The 17722-nt window shown below is 47.3% G+C and overlaps 2 protein-coding genes across 3 annotated transcripts in view; both read right to left on the minus strand.

Annotated features, from left to right (window-relative positions):
• The window catches only part of ESYT2 (extended synaptotagmin 2), a 74454-nt gene extending 66777 nt beyond the window's left edge, over window positions 1-7677 (minus strand). The window contains exon 1 of one of the 2 annotated variants that reach the window (XM_081243870.1): window positions 7257-7677. In XM_081243870.1, the coding sequence (XP_081099996.1) occupies window positions 7257-7568 (312 nt within the window). In that variant the 5' untranslated portion in view covers window positions 7569-7677. The remainder of the gene's footprint in view (window positions 1-7256) is intronic. The other variant, XM_081243871.1, reaches the window with a different exon arrangement.
• Window positions 1-17722, minus strand: part of NCAPG2 (non-SMC condensin II complex subunit G2) — a 278460-nt gene that overhangs the window by 140862 nt on the left and 119876 nt on the right. The window lies entirely within an intron of this gene.

Below are 17722 nucleotides of genomic sequence, written 5' to 3' on the forward strand. Positions count from 1 at the left end.
TTTCTGAAGAATAATGATATAACGTCCACAACATAATCCTTAGTGTAGGCAAATACAACATCCACATACCTCCAGACGTACTAAAGATTCAGAAAATCACCGAAACGTTAATAAAGGCTATCACTGGTTACTAGGATTGCAGGTAGCTCTTTTCCTTTTTATTCTCCAAAGCTTGAAATGTTCTACAATGAGCAAGTGTTCTTTTCATACCAGAAAAATCATGTTTTTAAAACCTGTCTAGCCATAAGAAATAAAGGCAAACACGACTGCATGTTCATTAAAAGCAGAAAGATAAGTTCACTAAGTGAACAAACAAAAGAACTTCAAGATCAACTTCAATGACATTTTTACAAATAATAAAAAAGAAAGCATAATAAAAACTTCCATACTAGCATTTCCACATCTGCCACTTGTGTGGTTACCACCCATTCTCAAGTGTAGTCACCAGGTACAACAATGGCATTTTTTTAAAAAGGGAGTCACTGCTGCTGACACACGGGGTGCACTTAAGATGTGCTATTACTCTGCATTGATACTTTCCTCTGGACATCCTGCTGTAGTCCATTAAAAAGACACCAGATAGGACTTCCCTGGTGGCGCAGTGGTTAAGAATCTGCCTGCCAATGCAAGGGACATGGGGCGAGCCCTGGCCTGGGAAGATCCCACATGCCGCGGAGCTACTAAGCCCGTGTGCCACAACTACTGAGCCTGAGCTCTAGAGCCCGCAAGCCACAACTACTAAGCCCACATGCCACAACTACTGAAGCCTGGGCGCCTAGAGCCCGTGCCCCGCAACAAGAGAAGCCACCGCAATGAGAAGCCCGCACACAGCAACGAAGTCCCAATGCAGCCAAAAATAAATAAATTAATTAATTTAAAAAAAAAAGACACCAGATATTGAACTACAGGTCTCAGAGGCGTCCACTATGAGTAATCATAAGACTGCCTTTCACAACACAGGAAAGACAGGATAGCATAAAACTGAACTTATACGCACAGCTAGATGTACAAACCCTAGAAAAAAGTTTTAATCCTCATCAGTAAAATCTTTTACAATACACTGATTTAAAGAGTTGAGCTATTACTTCAATAAATGTACAAAATGCTCTAAAAGGCATAGTCTTTTTAAAAAATGAATATACCACTTCACCAAGTGAAAGACCTAAAAAAGGTCAGCCTTTCTTTTTCCACATGTAGTTAAGAGTCTAGAAAACTTTTAAACGCTAAACCGTATTTTTCTGAACAAATGATTTTTAGTATGGTTTATCAGTACAAATAGATGAATACACAGTAACAATTCCATTCAAAGTTATTATAGTTTTTACCAACTACTATGATGGGTGGTTTGGAATTATGAATAATGTTTTTATATACTTTTTTTGCATTTAACAAAAATGAATATCTATTATTTTTATTTTAAAAAGAGAAAAAAACTACCAGAGCATACTATGACTAAAACTAGGATTATCCCTAGATTTGTGTTATCACCAGCTAGTAAATTTTTGAGTTTGAGGCCTTGTCTAACTCATCACCTAGCACAGTACCTAGAACACAGGAAAGGTCCAATAAATACTGGCTGAGTGAATAGATGAATCAATGAAAGCCCATTTTTGATCCCTGCACTTAAGCTGGGCTTGTCCCTTAAAATGTGATCTACTCTAGGAAAAATTCACCAAAATAGATGGTTTTCTTTAAAAAATTTACAGGACTTTTTAACAGTTAAGGAAAAAAAATTAAGAAAGAAAAACCACTGAGAGGGCAAAAGACCATGAGAAAACTTGTGAATAAAACATGTTAAATGGAAAAATGGTTCCATGCAACACAACTACTGACACTGTTTATGTAAGAACTACGCCCACCCAGTTTCAAAAGGGCAGGGGATGACGCAGTGTTTATGGCACAATAAGACCCTTCAGAGTAAAATAAAACAGTCTATTTGGGGGAGGTGGACAGGCGTCTCCAGCGACCTCAAGGGTGTACAGCAGGGCAATCCAGCAGTAATCGGCACTGCACAGGAGCTTCCACTTTCTGACTTCACAAATTGGTTCTGAGTACATCATGATGTCCCCCTCCTCCCACGTCCAAACACGTCAAGTCTCCCTGGGAAATGCGAGTGCTGCCCTGAGAGGTGGCCCGGCCCCAGTCCTACTCCTCACCTCTGGGCCCAGCTGACAGTTCCTCACCTTCCTTACAGCTCCCTCCCGACGGCAGGGCCCAGGTACCCGCCCCCCATGTTGCTGTCCTACTGGGCTCTGATGCTTTCACCCGGAGATGCCTGATTTCCCAATCCTGCACTTCTATCTTGCTGTTCCCACTTATTCTTCAATGCCCTTTAGTGTGTCTATATGCACGCCCCCACCACTGACCACCTTCTGACCCACCAGGGCACTCTTCGGCCATCACACCCCACCTCGTATCTACTGGGAAGTAAGTACACACATGAAGGCAAGGTGACCTCTAACACTTCTGTGGATAGTGGGTCCTCAGATCTTTAAATGGGGAAGGAAAATTCATCTGAGGCAGCATTGTCATGGAAACCAAAAAAGGTAATGATTTAACAAAACATAACAAAATGCAAGAGACTACAAATAGTACATTCTAACATCATGCTATGGGGAATTCCCTGGCGGTCCAGTGGTTAGGACTCCAAGCTTCCACTGCAGGGAGCACAGGTTCGATCCCTGGTCAGGGAACCAAGATCCTGCATGCCAAGCGGTGCAGCCAAATAAATAAATAGGTAAATAAAAATTTAAATTAAAAAAAAATTTAAAGTGGGCCTTTAAAAAAATAAACAAAATAATGCCATGATAGGATACATTTATAGAAAACAAACCAATTTATAGGTTAAATTTCCCAAACACACATTGTAATTACATATCAGTACTTGAATTAAAGTAAGAGTTTAGAGTAACTCACACAAAAAACACACATTTAGGCTATGTATATCTTTGAAGCACAATTTCTGTTTGTTTAGCTAATGTAGTATCAATGCGTAAAGTAACATTAGGTTTAAGGTAAAAACATTTACTTAGTTACTTTTTTCATTCATAAGCCCTCCACTTTCATTAAATATTCTTTAAAATGTAAATGTCTCCAAATTTATATTGGAACAATAATTTTTAAAAATTTTATCAGTTTTAGCTGAATTCCATAAGCAAGGTTTGTATGGCTTACTTTGTACTATAACTGTTCACCTGTTTCACTTCTTTATTTTTTTTTTTACTTTTATTATTTTTTTTTTTTTGCGGTACGCGGGCCCCTCACCGTTGTGGCCCCCCCTGCTGCGGAGCACAGGCTCCGGACACGCAGGCTCAGCGGCCATGGCTCACGGGCCCAGCCGCTCCGCGGCATGTGGGATCCTCCCGGACCGGGACACGAACTCATGTCCCCTGCATCGGCAGGCGGACTCTCAACCACTGCGCCACCAGGGAAGCCCCCACTTCTTTATTTTTAAAAGAAATTCCATGTCTATATTTTTTAACAGCACTGAGATATAATTCAGATACCATACAATTCACTCATTTAAAGTGTACAATTCAATGGTTTTTAGTCTATTCACAATGTCTGTGATATCATTCAAGGTTAAATGTTGCAACCAATTTAGAAATCATGAAAACCCACAGAGAAAACAGGAAAGAGGTCCACCAGGCCTAAGGAGAAAACTAACTCTCAAGTCAGTTGTTCATCATCGGTTCTTCACAGGATCAAGGTCTATATTTTATAAACATATTTAACGTAATTTAACACAACATGTATTAACTTAATATAATTTAACAGAAATATACTACATATATTTTCAATTCCTGTATCTACTTAAATTATATATAGTTCAGTCCTAGCTCCCATCTTGAATATAAAGTGAGGTTAATGTTCATCTGATGCAGAAAAACCAGAGCACACAACCTGATGGATGCATATATCCTAAATTTAAATCCAGTTTTTAGCTTAAACTAAAAAACAAATAGTTACTGCTTTATGTCCAGCAACGATGGGGCCTTCTGCTCTAACTTCATGAAGCATTTAGACAGCATAACAGCGATGTTGAGGGTGACTGTCCTTTTTCTCTTTGAAAAACAGCAGTAGTGTGCACATAAACAAGAAACCCAAAGATTATCCATATCCCCTTCACAGCTTTGAGGAGGTTCTAACATTTTCTCAAAGCACATAACTGCTCTAGGATCTAGATGCTAAAGTTGCAACCACAGTTTAAAATAGCTAAACTGTGGATCCTGATTTAGCTACAAGTCTGTTACAAGTGTTCACAAAAAATTTTTAAACTATAAGTCAATGATTAACACGGAGAATAAAAGTACTTGCCCTTCCTCTACATGAGACCAAAGTGTATTCTTTTCTTTTGTCCATTTGGTTCTTAGCCTATACATATTAAATTTGGGCTAGAGTTAAATTCTCCTGAACTTACCAGAAGAACCATGGGAAGAAAGCTCTCCCTAAAAAAAAACTGGTGCATAATAATAAAAACAGCAGAACACAGAAGTTCACTATGCTTTAAATCTCAATCATCAAAGTATTAGAGGAATAAAAGACTAGTTGTCATTTATGACAGGTTTGGGTCTTACTTATTTGCACCCATGGAATCAGCATTTATTGGCAGTAGTGAAAGCAGGAAAAGGACAGACTTCACACCAAGTTCTAATTTTTCAAATAAACAAAAATAGCAGTGGACAATCACCCCTACTCACGTCTATAAAAACTCTTCAACAATATTCTTCAACCACAGTCTAATTTTACAGGGTCCAATTAACAAGGGGAAACCACTGATACAACAAAAAGGCCAGTCCTCAATCTATCAACTCAAACCTGCAGGCCTTTTCCCTGTTAATGGGGGAGGCGGGGGGAAGAGTAAAGAATGAACAGTCATGTGGTATACATTAAAGCTGTAGAATCAAGGTCTTACAGAATTATCACGTTGAGAGCCATTTTTCATATCCTAATAGCCTTAATTTGAAACAGTATATGTATTTTTTCTCCAAGTGTTCATATTTGTTAATCATCTCATTTTACAGCCAGTATAAATTTTTACTTTACTAAATAAACAGAAGAAAAATTGTCAGTGAACATATTCAAAAGTGAGGTTAGGAAGTGAGCACATTAGCTTTGCTCTGCTTCTACCCTGCTGTCAATCACAGCTGTCAATGACACACTATGAAATCCGTACAAACATGTTGTTCAAAGCAAAATATCAGCCCAAAGTTCTGAACCCCAAGAACCTACGTATGTACAGTAAAAATCAAAGAACTACTGAAACAGAAAACTTAACTCTTCTTATGCACGGACTCCCTGGCTACAGCAGAACAGCAGGTCCACTTCTAGACAGTGTAATTCACCGGTTTTGTCGTGAAAACAATACATGGGTATTACAATAAAAAAAAGTATTAAAAAATCTGCCTCAAACCCCAGATTCCTAGTGCTTTTCTTGGATATGATCACCGTCAAGTTTCGTGTGAATCCTCACAGTAGTTTTCTAAGCAATACAGGCATGTTTAAGTATACATCTGTATGACATGAGCACAAACACAAATTTGGAATGAAGTGAAAAATTCTGGAAAAAACATAAATTCCTTACTGTACAAGATGAACACCACGGTTCATGAGTTTACGTCACACCAAGGAGAAACCCAAGGAAGGAAGCTTTGGCTAATCACCCTTTTCTTCTGCTAAAAATAATCATAATAATTTGCCCCGTCCTTCAATATGGTAACAACGATACTTGTTAATTCATTATGTGAAAATAGTGTGCATTTCACAGCTTTTACAAGCAAATTTGATGTTAGCCAACTGCTCCATAACCAAGCATCTATGAATGTCAGCACCCCCAGTTTCTGTGAATCTCTGCCCTGATTATGTCTGCTGTTTTGGTAATGCCCCTACTCCCTGTTTTTAGCTACTTTCTGGAATCACTTAATTCGGTGTGACACAAGATACCAGACACCACCTGAAAGTCCTTCTGCGTTTCCAAAATGCACCTCTGCTCTTGGCTTTTCGCACCTCCGTTACTGAGTTCCCGTTTTCTACACCACCCTCCTCTTTCCTGCTTCTGGCAAAAAGCTACACCACGCTGGTTACTGTGATTGTTCCAAGTAGTCCTGTGTCACATGTCCACCACGTATTGACGGAATTTTAAATTTCCCAAGTCCCTGACTGTGAGGTTCTTACTGCAGTTGCAACTTGTCACCACAAGGCAGTAACCACTGAGCTCCTCCTGGCCGTGGGCACTCCTGCTTTGCAACCTGTTTGCCTTGTGTCATGCACTCCATGCCTCGCTTCACAAGTGTCTTCTGACTGGAAACAGGGAGAGTACTCCAAGCCCTTTTCTCCTCTAAGAGAAAACGACCCTTTTGAAACTCACTGGCTGGCCATCTTCCCGAGAAGTTTACATCAAGCCTAACAGGAGCATCATTTATCTTAAAACAAGCACTGTTTCCTACCGTCTGAAACTCTGGCACCAACTCACGGTTAAGAAAGAACGAGGGAACCAACTCCGTTAGTTTCCACGCTGCCTAAGTAAAATATGCAGAGAACCGTTTGGGGCACAAACGATCAATACCACGCCTGCCCCACCCACCCCCAAATTCACCTGGGATTCGAGTTCACCCTACATAAAAGTTACTCAGGTTATAACGTTACTTCCAAAGAACTGGAACACACCTCCAATCATCGTACCAGCAAATCTTCTGGGGGACCCCCACTGCTCCTCAACTGTGCCAGAAACCACCAAGAACGGCTGAGACTTCGCAGGCAAGGAGGAAACCGCCCTTCTCCCCACACCGCTGGCCGCCGTTTCCGCAGGGGTCAGGGAGTGGCGTCCAGGCCCGCGGAGGGCACCCGGTGGCCGCGAGCTCACATTCCGCAGGCGGGAGTCACGGCACCGCACAGCGAGGCGTGACGACGTGGCCAAGGCAGGACAGCGCAGAGAGCGCCTCACCTGTGCGGCCCTGCTCGGGACCCGCGCGGCAGAGGGAAGGAGCCAACCCAAAGGGGTTCGCGGGCAGAGAGCGGTCGGGCGGCTGGGCCCGGCGACAGCGGCAAGGCCCCGCAAGGTACATAGGGCCAGGCCCGACGCCGGCGCCCACCCAGGCGGACGTGTCGCCCCTGGTCAGGACGCCCCAACGTGGGCGGGAGGTCTGGGCGTGAGCGGACCCCAGACCCGGGAGGACTTGGGGCGGGCAGGGACGCCTGTCGTGGCGGACAGGAAGGTCAGGGCCGGGGGCGTGTCGGGGTCCGCTGCGCCCACTCACCCAGGCCGGCAGGTCGCAGGCGCGCACCCCCAGGCGCACGACGCGCTCCTCGTCCTCCAGCAGCGCCAGCGCGCGGCACAGACGGGTGGCCTTGAGGCCGCGGCTCCTGCGGCACCACACGAGCAGCCCGAGCGCCAGCAGCACCCAGCTGAAGCTCAGGCCCAGGTAGCCCAGCGCGTACACCGGCAGCAGCAGCGCGAAGCTGCGCGCCAGCTGCACCAGCAGCCCCGCCACGTCCACGCTCAGCGCCGCGCCGGGGGGTTCGGCTCCAGCGGCGCCGGCCTCGGGGCCCGGGGCCCGGGCGCCGCTCATCGCTCCGCCGCGTAGCACTCCGGTCCGCTCCGGGCCGACGCGCCTCAGCCCGCCCGCCAGCGCCCCTCTGAGGGGACGGCGCAGCCACCCTGCCCGCCCGCGCTTCCGCCCGCGGCGCCGTGCTACGTCAGCACGCCGGGCAGGGCGGCGGCGGCGAGGGATCGGGGGCTTCTACTGCGGCGGTCGGGCGTGGCCCCGGGCCTGGGCGCGGCCTAACGTTGGGTGGACGGGGCCAGCGTGGGACGTCATCCCACAGGACCCGGGAGCGCCGCGAAGACGGGTGCGCGGGACTGGTGTGTGGCGTCATCACGCGGGCGGGCGGGGCGCCACTGGACAGGGCGGGCGAGGCCGGCGTGGGTGTCACCCCACAGGCCTGGCCGAGCGCCCCTGAGGCGGGTGGGGCAGGGCCCTGTGACGTCATCGCGCGGGCGGGCGGAGCGCCGATGAGGCGAGGGGGGCGGGTCCTGCGTGGACGTCCACACGCGGGGCGGGGCGCCCATAAGGCGAATGTAGGCGGGGCGTGCGTGGACGTCACGGCGCGGAACTCACTGGCCGCAGGGTGTGAGACTGGGTGGCTGGCTAGGGTCAGCTCCTGGGACGGGAGTCCCGGGCCGTGAGGGCTCAGCTCGCCCCGTCACCTGGGTCGCGGTTCGTGCAGGGCTGCTGTGGAAGGAGAAGTACACGCTCCTGAGTTTGCGCTACACTTGCCAAGTTTTAGGGTGTCACTGTTAAAGGCACTTCCAAGTTGTTAGAAAATCCGAGTGGTTCTGTGGGCCCGCGGCTGTGCTGAGAGCCCACAGCGTGCAGACGTTTTCCTGATGGAACTCTCTCAGCGGTCCTGGAGGCGTGAGGAGCGCGCGGGATAGGCCCCTGTGTGCGCGTGGGACAGGAACTGTCCTCGCCCGGCGGGACAGTGGGGACCCAGCGCCCGCTCACTAAGCAGGATGCTGTCCGTGCCCGAGAGCTTCTACTGCGGGCGCTGACATCCTGCCCGCGATTTCTGAATCGCTTCTAGAAGCACAGACAGCTCTTGATCGCTTTGCTTTCCACTAAACTCAGTCAGGGTAACTATATTTATTTTGTAGTCTCCTTAAAGCCAAACAGTTGCAGAGGACAGCCTGGGTAAGTTTTTTAAGCATATTAAGTGAGTTCCAAGGATATTTTAATTCAGTTTGTAACAATAGGGCTAGTTTTTTTCCCCTCTCTTGCTCTTCAAATCTTTATGTTACTGGGAGCCTTGCATGATCATCTTTAGGAGGGGCAGGGACTACTGGAGAGAAATATAGCATGCTTACATGTTTTTAAGTTCTTAGTGGATGTGTTCATGTCACATGGGCCCTTCCCTGCCATATTGTAGGGATTCTGGAATAACGATAACTGTGCAGTAGTTGCAGGGGCAAAGACTGCCATTTCCAGGATAAAACAGTGATATCCCACAGACCATTTTGCTGTGCAGACAGGAGAGTGAAAGGCTGGAAGATGAAGAGGACCACCAGCTGAAGACAACTGCAATCACAGCCCTGTTAGATGCAGTGAGTGAAAGACTTGCTGCTCCCATGAACTTTTGGGGGCAGTGGGAAGGGAAGCATCTGCGTGCATTGGTAACTTTGCCAAAGTCTCATTAATCATTCAACTGGGCTTTAAGTCTATGAGGGCAAGAACTGTATTATGTGTATCATCATATCTTCACGCTAGCACAGTGCCTGGCACGGCAGGTACTAAATGAATAAAGGATACCTCCCCTCACCTCATCTGTGAGTCTGTATGTAATTATGTATGCATATATGTGTGTGTGGCTATGGAGATATATATATAAATATATAATCTCATAAACATTGCTCCAGGGGCTAGAACAGTCAACTTTGGGCAAGGGCACTAAACCATAAGCAAGGAAAGGAATGGTTTTCCTTCCCCCGATTACATTGTGTGAGTTGCAAATATGTAAAATGATGAGTCTTACCCCTTTTCCTACACAACAGCTTAAAGCTCTAATGCCACCTTTCACTCAAGACCAAGTTACAACCTCAAAACAAGTAGCTGCCTTGTTAACACAGGAAGGAGCATGAGACTTTCTGTCTTGCGGTCTTTCCTCTAAAAAGCTGTAGCATCACATCCTATAGATAAAGAGTTGGGTGAACATGAGCCACACAAGAAATCCTGCATGTCTGTGATAAAGCATTTGACCTGGGCGGGGTCTAGGGATGTAAAATACACTGAAGAGACAGGCCCATGCTGTGCACCAATCAGCCTCCAGCCTCTGCTGCCTTTGTGACCCCACTGAACTTCTGGCCACTTCCCAGCAAGGCAGAACCCATCTCATCCTTTGCTGAGACTACTGGCAGGCCCGGCCTAGTTCTTAGGCTTTTGCTAACATTTTACTCTACCCCAATCTCCTGTGACCTCTCCATGTTACCTCTTGCCTTACCTTCTCTGCGGACAGTTCTCCAGTGACAGGCACTGCTTTCTCAGAGGAAAGAAGAGCGTCACTGTGAGTGTTCCCGTGCAGAACTGTAAAGGTTCAGCCTCTGCACTCCTCCTTTCTAGTTTCAGAGAAAAGTGCTGCCTTCAGTTTAAGTTCAATCCGTTCTGCTTTGTTTTAGATCCCCTCCTGCCTAGGACTGGGCCTTATCAACCCTTTGTCCACCTCTTCCCCTCTCCCTGTCCTAGCTCCTTCCCCAGCACCTCTACGTGGGCTTCAGTGCAGACGGGAGGGGCACGGTCTGCCTCCCTTCCTTTCATGCTCCTGTCGACTGAAAAAAATGAACAAAGTGAGAGTTGTGAGTTAAGTTTTATTTGGGGCAAAATGAGGACCACAGCCCAGGAGACAGCCTCTCAGATTGTTCTGAGGAACTGCTCCAAACAGCAGGCCAGGGTGGGAACGGAGGGTTGTTCAGTATATGTGTGATGATTTTGGTGGAGGAGGTACACGCAGTCGAGCACACATTTTGGCAGAAGGTGGCTGCTCGTCATGAGGAGCAGATGTCTCTGTTAATGATTTCAGTGCTCTTCTAGCTGTGAGAAGATGCAAGAAATTGGGCTCATAACATGGTCTCCCGAAAATATCTAACTATCTGAAGACCTGTTCTGCCAGTTTTTGCAGAGCACAAAGGGCCTCATTCCTGATCTCTGCCCTGAACTCCTTTCAGGGGGTGTGGAAGGCCAGCGACTGCAGTGGCCAGTGACCTCATCTTTGTAGAGGCAGATGGCGAGCGACAATTTTTAGTTGGCACTACCAACGAGTCTCATTTTTCCCAGACTCATCAAGACTCCTGTTCCTTTTTCTCAGATGCTTCTTTGGTGACACAATCACACATTCTTTACCTGAGCCACCTTAGAGGGTCTCTTTGCTGTGCAACTAGAGGAATCAGGAAAAGCTTGGTCCTTGCTTGCTTGCCCAGATTACTACAACATTTTCTTAATTGATTGGTATCTCTTTAATCTTGCCCTCTTAAAAAGCTCCCTAGAGACCTTTGCTCCCCAGCACAGAGGAGACAGTGTTAGGCCTAGTACTGGTGACCGGTCAGCCTGGTTATACTGACAAATAGACACATACACTGGATAACGCAAGGATAATGCATTATCCAGGATAATGCAGTTCAGGCTTCTTGCTGTTGGAGATCTCATAAGCATGCAAAGGGGGAGGCTGGAAAGAGCCCTGAGGTGTTGGATTGGAGTTGGAGGGAGTATGAACTCGTGTGTTTTGATGTAAGTGTACAGGTAGACGTACACGTAGTTTCCAGATCTTGCTTCTAAATACCATTCTCAAGCAAAGGAGCCAGGGATCTTCTGAGAAACAGTTGACTTCAGGGCTGGAGCAGTGAAAGTGCAAGATGACCCTGAAATATTTTGTTGTGCCAGAAAGTAAGAAAATTATCAAAGAATCACATGATGCCAAAGGACATAGGAGGCAATGGGAGGGGTGCCCACTGATTAAATCTGGGATAATTTGAGCAGCAAAATCAAGGGTGATGTTGGCAGATTACAACCCAGTGAGTAAAACAGGAACCCACGAGTCCATACCGATGTAGGTGAACGAGCAAGTGAGGAATGCAAGCAAAATAAATCATTGGAGTGATGGAAGCAGAAAATCGCCATTTAGCAGTCATCATAGGGCTGGAGTGAGTTATCAGTGGAGGCTAAGGATGGTAGTGGAGGTTTTAATACCTGCTACTAGGTACTCGTCAATCCCAAAGGGAAAAGCTGGCAGGTGTGACCCAGCTACATATTGCCAGCGGGCTGGGGACACGTTGGGATTTTGCGTCCTGACTCCACGAGCTGAGAGGAGTAGACCAGCATGTCTGGGCGTTTCTGCCAGAAAGCTTGATCCAGGTGTGGCCTGGGGGCTCACTGGACAGGTGAAGTGTTAGGGGCCCCTGTTTTCTTACTGAGGAACTGTAATTACCCCAGATCGCAGGAAACTGAAGAGGCACAACTACATGCAATGTATGTTCCCGAGTGGGATCTGGGCCACAAAGGAAAAGAAATATTTGGGGGACAGCCTGTGCATTAGACAGCAGAGTTGCATCAACCTTTACTTCTGGACTGGGAGGGTTGTGGAGCAGGGGCTGTCCTTGCTTTGGGGAAACAGGCACTGGAGTATTTCAGGGTGATGAGTAATCATATCTGAAGCTCTTTGTCAGATAACTCAGAGAAAGACCAGTGATGATGGCTAAGTGTGTGTGTAGATAAATGATAAATGTGAGACAGGGACAGGCGAGTGGAAGCACATGCTGTATGATCTGGGTGATGGAGACTTTTGTACTCAAATATTTTCTCTAAATTTGAAAGTATTTGGAAAATTATTTTTTAAAGTCCCTATTTCTATCAAATGGCCAATATAAAATGCAGATTTGATTGACTCTCTTCCCTGCTTATGAACTGTTTCTTTTGCTTCTGCTGTGAAATTAAAGATCATCTGCAGGGACATCCCTGGTGGTCCAGTGGCTAAGACTCCATGCTCCCAAAAGAAGGGAGCCCAGTTTCGATCCCTGGTCAAGGAACTTGATCCCACATGCTGCAACTAAAGAGTTTGCATGCCGCGACTAAAGATCCTGCACGCTGCAACGAAGATCCCACGTGCCGCAACTAAGACCCAACTCAGCCAACTAAATTAAATATAATAATAATAATAATTTTAAAAAGATCCGTTGCAGAACAAGCAGAGCTCTGACCCTGCGTCTCACCTCACACCCACACCCACACCCACCCCACCAGGGTCTGTGCCCTGCACGGTTGCACTGCTTCCCACTCTCCCCAAACCACTCTGTCTACTCTCTCTGTGCCTTTGCACCTGCACTGCTGTTCTCTGTGTCTGAACTATCCTTCTCTCCTTATGCAAAACTCTGATGCATCTTTCAAAACCTGGTTTGTATGTCTCCACCTGTGGGAAGCCTTCTGTGGCAGTGAGTTAATCCTGTCTAGGCTTGTCTCCATGATGAAACGTATCTACTGAGTACAGCTCAGGCCTCAGGAGCCCCGAAGCAGCTCTGTGCCTGTGAGGGGAGCCCTGATGTTCGTGGAGGAATTAGGCGGTACATATTAGAGTCCCCAGCTGGAGCCGAGTACTGAGTCACAAGCCCTATTTCAGTGTTCACCGATAATGAAGATGATACTTGTGCGGCCTGGCTGGGCCCTTCTGCTCAGGCCTAGAAAGGCAAGTCAAGCGTTGGCTGAGCTGTGGTCTTGGAGATTCTCACCTGAGATCCTCTCCCAAGTCCATTGCAGCTGTAGGACTCAGGTCCTGATTTCTGGGGGCTGACAGTCAGGGGTCCCCCTCGGCTCCCTCCACGTGAACCCTCCTGATGTGGCCGTTTGCTTCTTCTCCCAGGACAGCAGGAGTATCTCTCTGAAGCATCACCTCTTTTGGTGTTAGGCCCACTAAGGATAATCTCCTTTCTGACTTAACTGATCAGTAAGTTAGTCTCAGGCGTGAAATCATCACAGTCTCAAGGAGAGTGGACCACGGACTCGAGGGGCATTTAGGGTTCTGCCACTACAGTCTCTGTGGGTTAAGAGAAGAAAGGGGTGTTGATGGGCCCTCTGAAATCCCAAAATGTGCTCCAATTATGGTTTCATATGGTAGTGGATAATTTGTGAATTTACAAAGGAAGCCGATAATTTTGGTATCCCACCCATTTTCATCTCTAAATGCTTATAGTTGAGGCGATAACCTATAAGAACAACAACAATAAAAGTGTTAATAACTAACTTTTACTGACAGTTCAGTTTGCGCCAGACACAAAATGCTCCTATTTTACAGAATCACCCCTTCAGTCCTCACAATGCCTACAGAGTAGGTGCCCTGTAATTCCCACTTTTACTGCAGGCAGTAAAACACTGCTAGTGACTTCTCACCAGCCCTTAGTTAACATGGCAGGTAGGTTTCATATCCACACACTACAGTGACACTATCGTGATGTGACTTTTGTAACAAAGTTACTTATTACTGTGAATAAAAGGCACTTTTGTTTCTATCACAACCTTCAACTGTACTGGTTTATAGTCTAGTGAGGGAGTTGGACATACATTTTTAAATTACATGGAAGAGGATATGGGAGACTGTGACAAGCAAATCAGACACAGGCGAAGCAGAGGAGGCTCTGGCGTGAGCAGGGGTAAAGCTGCAGGGATCCGGGCAGAGAAGCAGCCTGCACAAAGGCCACCAAGCCACCACCTACTCTCTGGGCTTCAGAACTTCTCCACCCACCCACCCTTCAGCCTCAGCCTTCTCTTCCCACGTTAATGACTGCCCAGCCTAACACTTTCAGTCTTTACATCGAGCCTTCCAAGGCCCTTGACAAACTGGCCCGGTCCCCCTTTCCAGCCTTGTCTCCCGCCATCCCGCTCCACTCACACACCCTGTGCTCTGACCTGCACTGCCCAGTGTGGAAGTCACTGGCCACGTGGGGCTGTGAGCCCAGGAAACGGGACCAGTCTGAACTGAGGTGTGCTGTCAGTACAAAATACACAACGGATTTTGAGGCCAGTATTAAAAAAGTATAAAACAACTCAATAGGGGCTTCCCTGGTGGCGCAGTGGTTGAGAGTCCGCCTGCCGATGCAGGGAACGTGGGTTCGTGCCCCGGTCCGGGAAGATCCTACATGCCACGGAGCAGCTGGGCCCGTGAGTCATGGCCACTGAGCCTGCACGTCTGGAGCCTGTGCTCCGCAGTGGGAGAGGCCACAACAGTGAGAGGCCCACGGGCTGCAAAAAAAAAAAACAAAAAACAACTCAATATTGTAAATATATTTTATATGACAAAATGATAATATTTTGTATATATTTGGTGAAATATTTTATTAAATTTGATTTCATGTGTTTTTCACTTTTTTAATTATTATTTTTAATTAATTTTTATTTTTGGCTGGGTTGGGTCTTCATTGCTGCACACGGGCTTTCTCTAGTTGCGTCGAGCAGGGGCTACTCTTTGCTGTGGTGCGTGGGTTTCTCATTGCGGTGGCTTTTGTTGTGGAGCATGGGCTCTAGGCACGTGGGCTCAGTGGTTGTGGCTCGCAGGCTCTAGAGCGCAGGCTCAGTAGTTGTGGTGCACAGGCTTAGTTGCTCCGCGGCATGTGGGATCTTCCCAGACCAGGGCTCGAACCCGTGTCACCTGCATTGGTAGGCGGACTCTTAACCACTGTGCCCCCAGGGAAGCCCCTTTCACTTCTTAAGATGTGGCTACTAGATAATTTATAATAAACCCTGTGGCCCGTATTATATTTCTACTGGACAGCACTGTTACAGATACAATTATTACATTTCCTAAACTCTCCAAACCTCTCCCTCCCTCTGCACTTGCACCCATATTTCTTTTCCCCTAAGATGTTCTCTGCAGGTCTCTGCCTGGGTTTTTTTGTTTTTGTTTTTTTTTGCGGTACACGGGCTTCTCACTGTTGTGACCTTTCCCATTGCGGAGCACAGGCTCCGGACGCGCAGGCTCAGTGGCCATGGCTCACGGGCCCAGCCGCTCCGCGGCATGTGGGATCTTCCCGGACCGGGGCACGAACCCGTGTCCCCTGCATCGGCAGGTGGACTCTCAACCACTGCGCCATCAGGGAAGCCCTCTGCCTGGGTTTTTTGTGCTTCAAGGTCCACCTGAAATGAGGCCCTTCCCATCCTCATTCCTTTCCTCCAGGCACCCTTTGCCACTTCCTCAGGCACTGCATTTTATGAGTAGCTCTTACACTTTCACATTATTTAATAATTGTTTGCATATTTCTCGCTCCTGGCGATTATGAGCGACTAGAGGTCCAGGCAGTGTTTTATTTATGTCTCCAGCACTCTAACAGTCCCCATGTCATCAAATGAACTTGAGTCATCTATTGAATAAAGATGATAGAAGAAACATCACAAGATAAAATGTGATTGGCAAATAAGTTACTTAGAAAATAATTGTTTTAAGAAGTCCAAGGAGAGAAAGATTGTTTTAACTTCCTCTATTGACATTTTTGCGGCAAATATTGTGGGGATGGTGAGAGAGAGGAGATAGCCCTGTGAATATGGTGCATTTGGGGAACCCTAATTCATTCTGTTTGGTGACAAAAGAGTGCAACTGAGTGAGAGCCAGGTGGAGACAGAAGCAGGGGGTGAGGTGAGTCACCTGTTGGATTGCTGCCTGCAACGGAGGATGGATGGGTGGGGCTGGAGTGGAAAAAAATGAGGAAGAGACTCAAGACACATCTTGACAGGAGTTTTGACTGCACTCGGGAGGGGAAGGAGAAGGGTTCCGAGGGTTCCAGGGCCAAGCCCAGCTCATTCATGCAATGTGCGTGTCCGTGACTTAATCTAATACTGTGGCTGATGACTTTGTCATTACAGTCAACAGTCTGAAGCTTTCCCAATACAAGCTGTTTTCTCAGCTGACAGAGAGTGACCCAGTGGTTAAGAGAATGGACTTTGGCGTCAGACCATCCACCACCCTAGCTTTCTGAGTTTAGGCAACTGAAATAATCTTTCTGGCCCTCAGTCTCCTCATCTGAAAAACAGTAACATGCCGATCTCACAGGGACGCTATGAGAATTAAATGAATTACCAAGGGGAAGGTTTCAGTTTGGTGCCTCCTTTGGAGCAGTTCCTAAATAAATCATAGCCATCACTGAAATTACCTTTCCTACGCTCCTTTCCTGTTTGGTTCTTCCTAAGCCCTGCTGAGTGAAAATGAAAAGGGTAGTAGTGGAAACTCCAAAACCAGAGCACAATTAAATATAAAAGGACGATTGGAACTGTTATTAACTTCTCTAAGGCAAGGAGCTGAGTAAATGGCTTTTATATCCGGAGGAAAGTAGATTGATCCATAAACCGTAATAGTATGTGACTCAAAAACACAACGTCTGCAAAATAGTGTGTCTACAGAAAAACCATGACATCAAAAGCACAGACCCCTAATAACACGCTCACCGATGTGCTCCTTAGCACACGATTTGAGAGCCTTCTCTCTCTCTCTCGTGTGAAAACGCTAAGTGGAATCTTTTCTAAGTAACATTTGCAGGCTAAACAGACGCGAAACAGTTTGCAGAACCAGGGCTAAATGTCAGTTATAACGTGCATCACGGGAGTGGGACCCACACCTCTCCAGCCTTGCATGTTTAAGGCTGGCTTTTATTTTAAGCTTTAAAGAAAATAGTTGTGGTAAAATAAATGTGAGATGCAGACCATGTGTCTCAGTATTTCAGTCCTCTCCTCTCTTGATTTGTATAAAAACTGCGTCTTTCAACAATTACATTTTCAGATACTTTGTGATTCCTACCAATCCTGCAGAGTGTGTCCTACCAAACGACAACCACGGGCAAAGTAACTCGAGGATCGAGAGCCTCCGCGGAAGGAAAGCTCCCTCCGCTCCCGCTTCGAAAGGCGGGTTTGCCTGTTTCCCTGCTGCAGCTCCGGTCCTGCCGGCAGCCCGCGGGCTCAGCCCGGCTTCTTCCCCGCCCCGAGCACCGCCGGGCCTCACACCAGGCGGGAGACCCCGCGGCCCTGAAACACACATCCCACCCGGCGGGAGTCCCCGCAGCGTTGAGCCTCCTTCTGCACCTCCCCCCGCTTCCTTTGGGCCTCCCGGTAGTCCCAGGCTGGCGGTCGCTCAGCGCTCTGCGGCCCCGCCTGTCGGTTGCAAGGAGGCGGGGCAGCGCAGGCGCGCTGAGGGCAGCCGCGCGGCATGC

The sequence above is a fragment of the Mesoplodon bidens genome (assembly GCF_964165515.1).
Source record: "Mesoplodon bidens genome assembly, chromosome: 9".
In the NCBI taxonomy this organism is placed as follows: Eukaryota; Metazoa; Chordata; class Mammalia; order Artiodactyla; family Ziphiidae; genus Mesoplodon; species Mesoplodon bidens.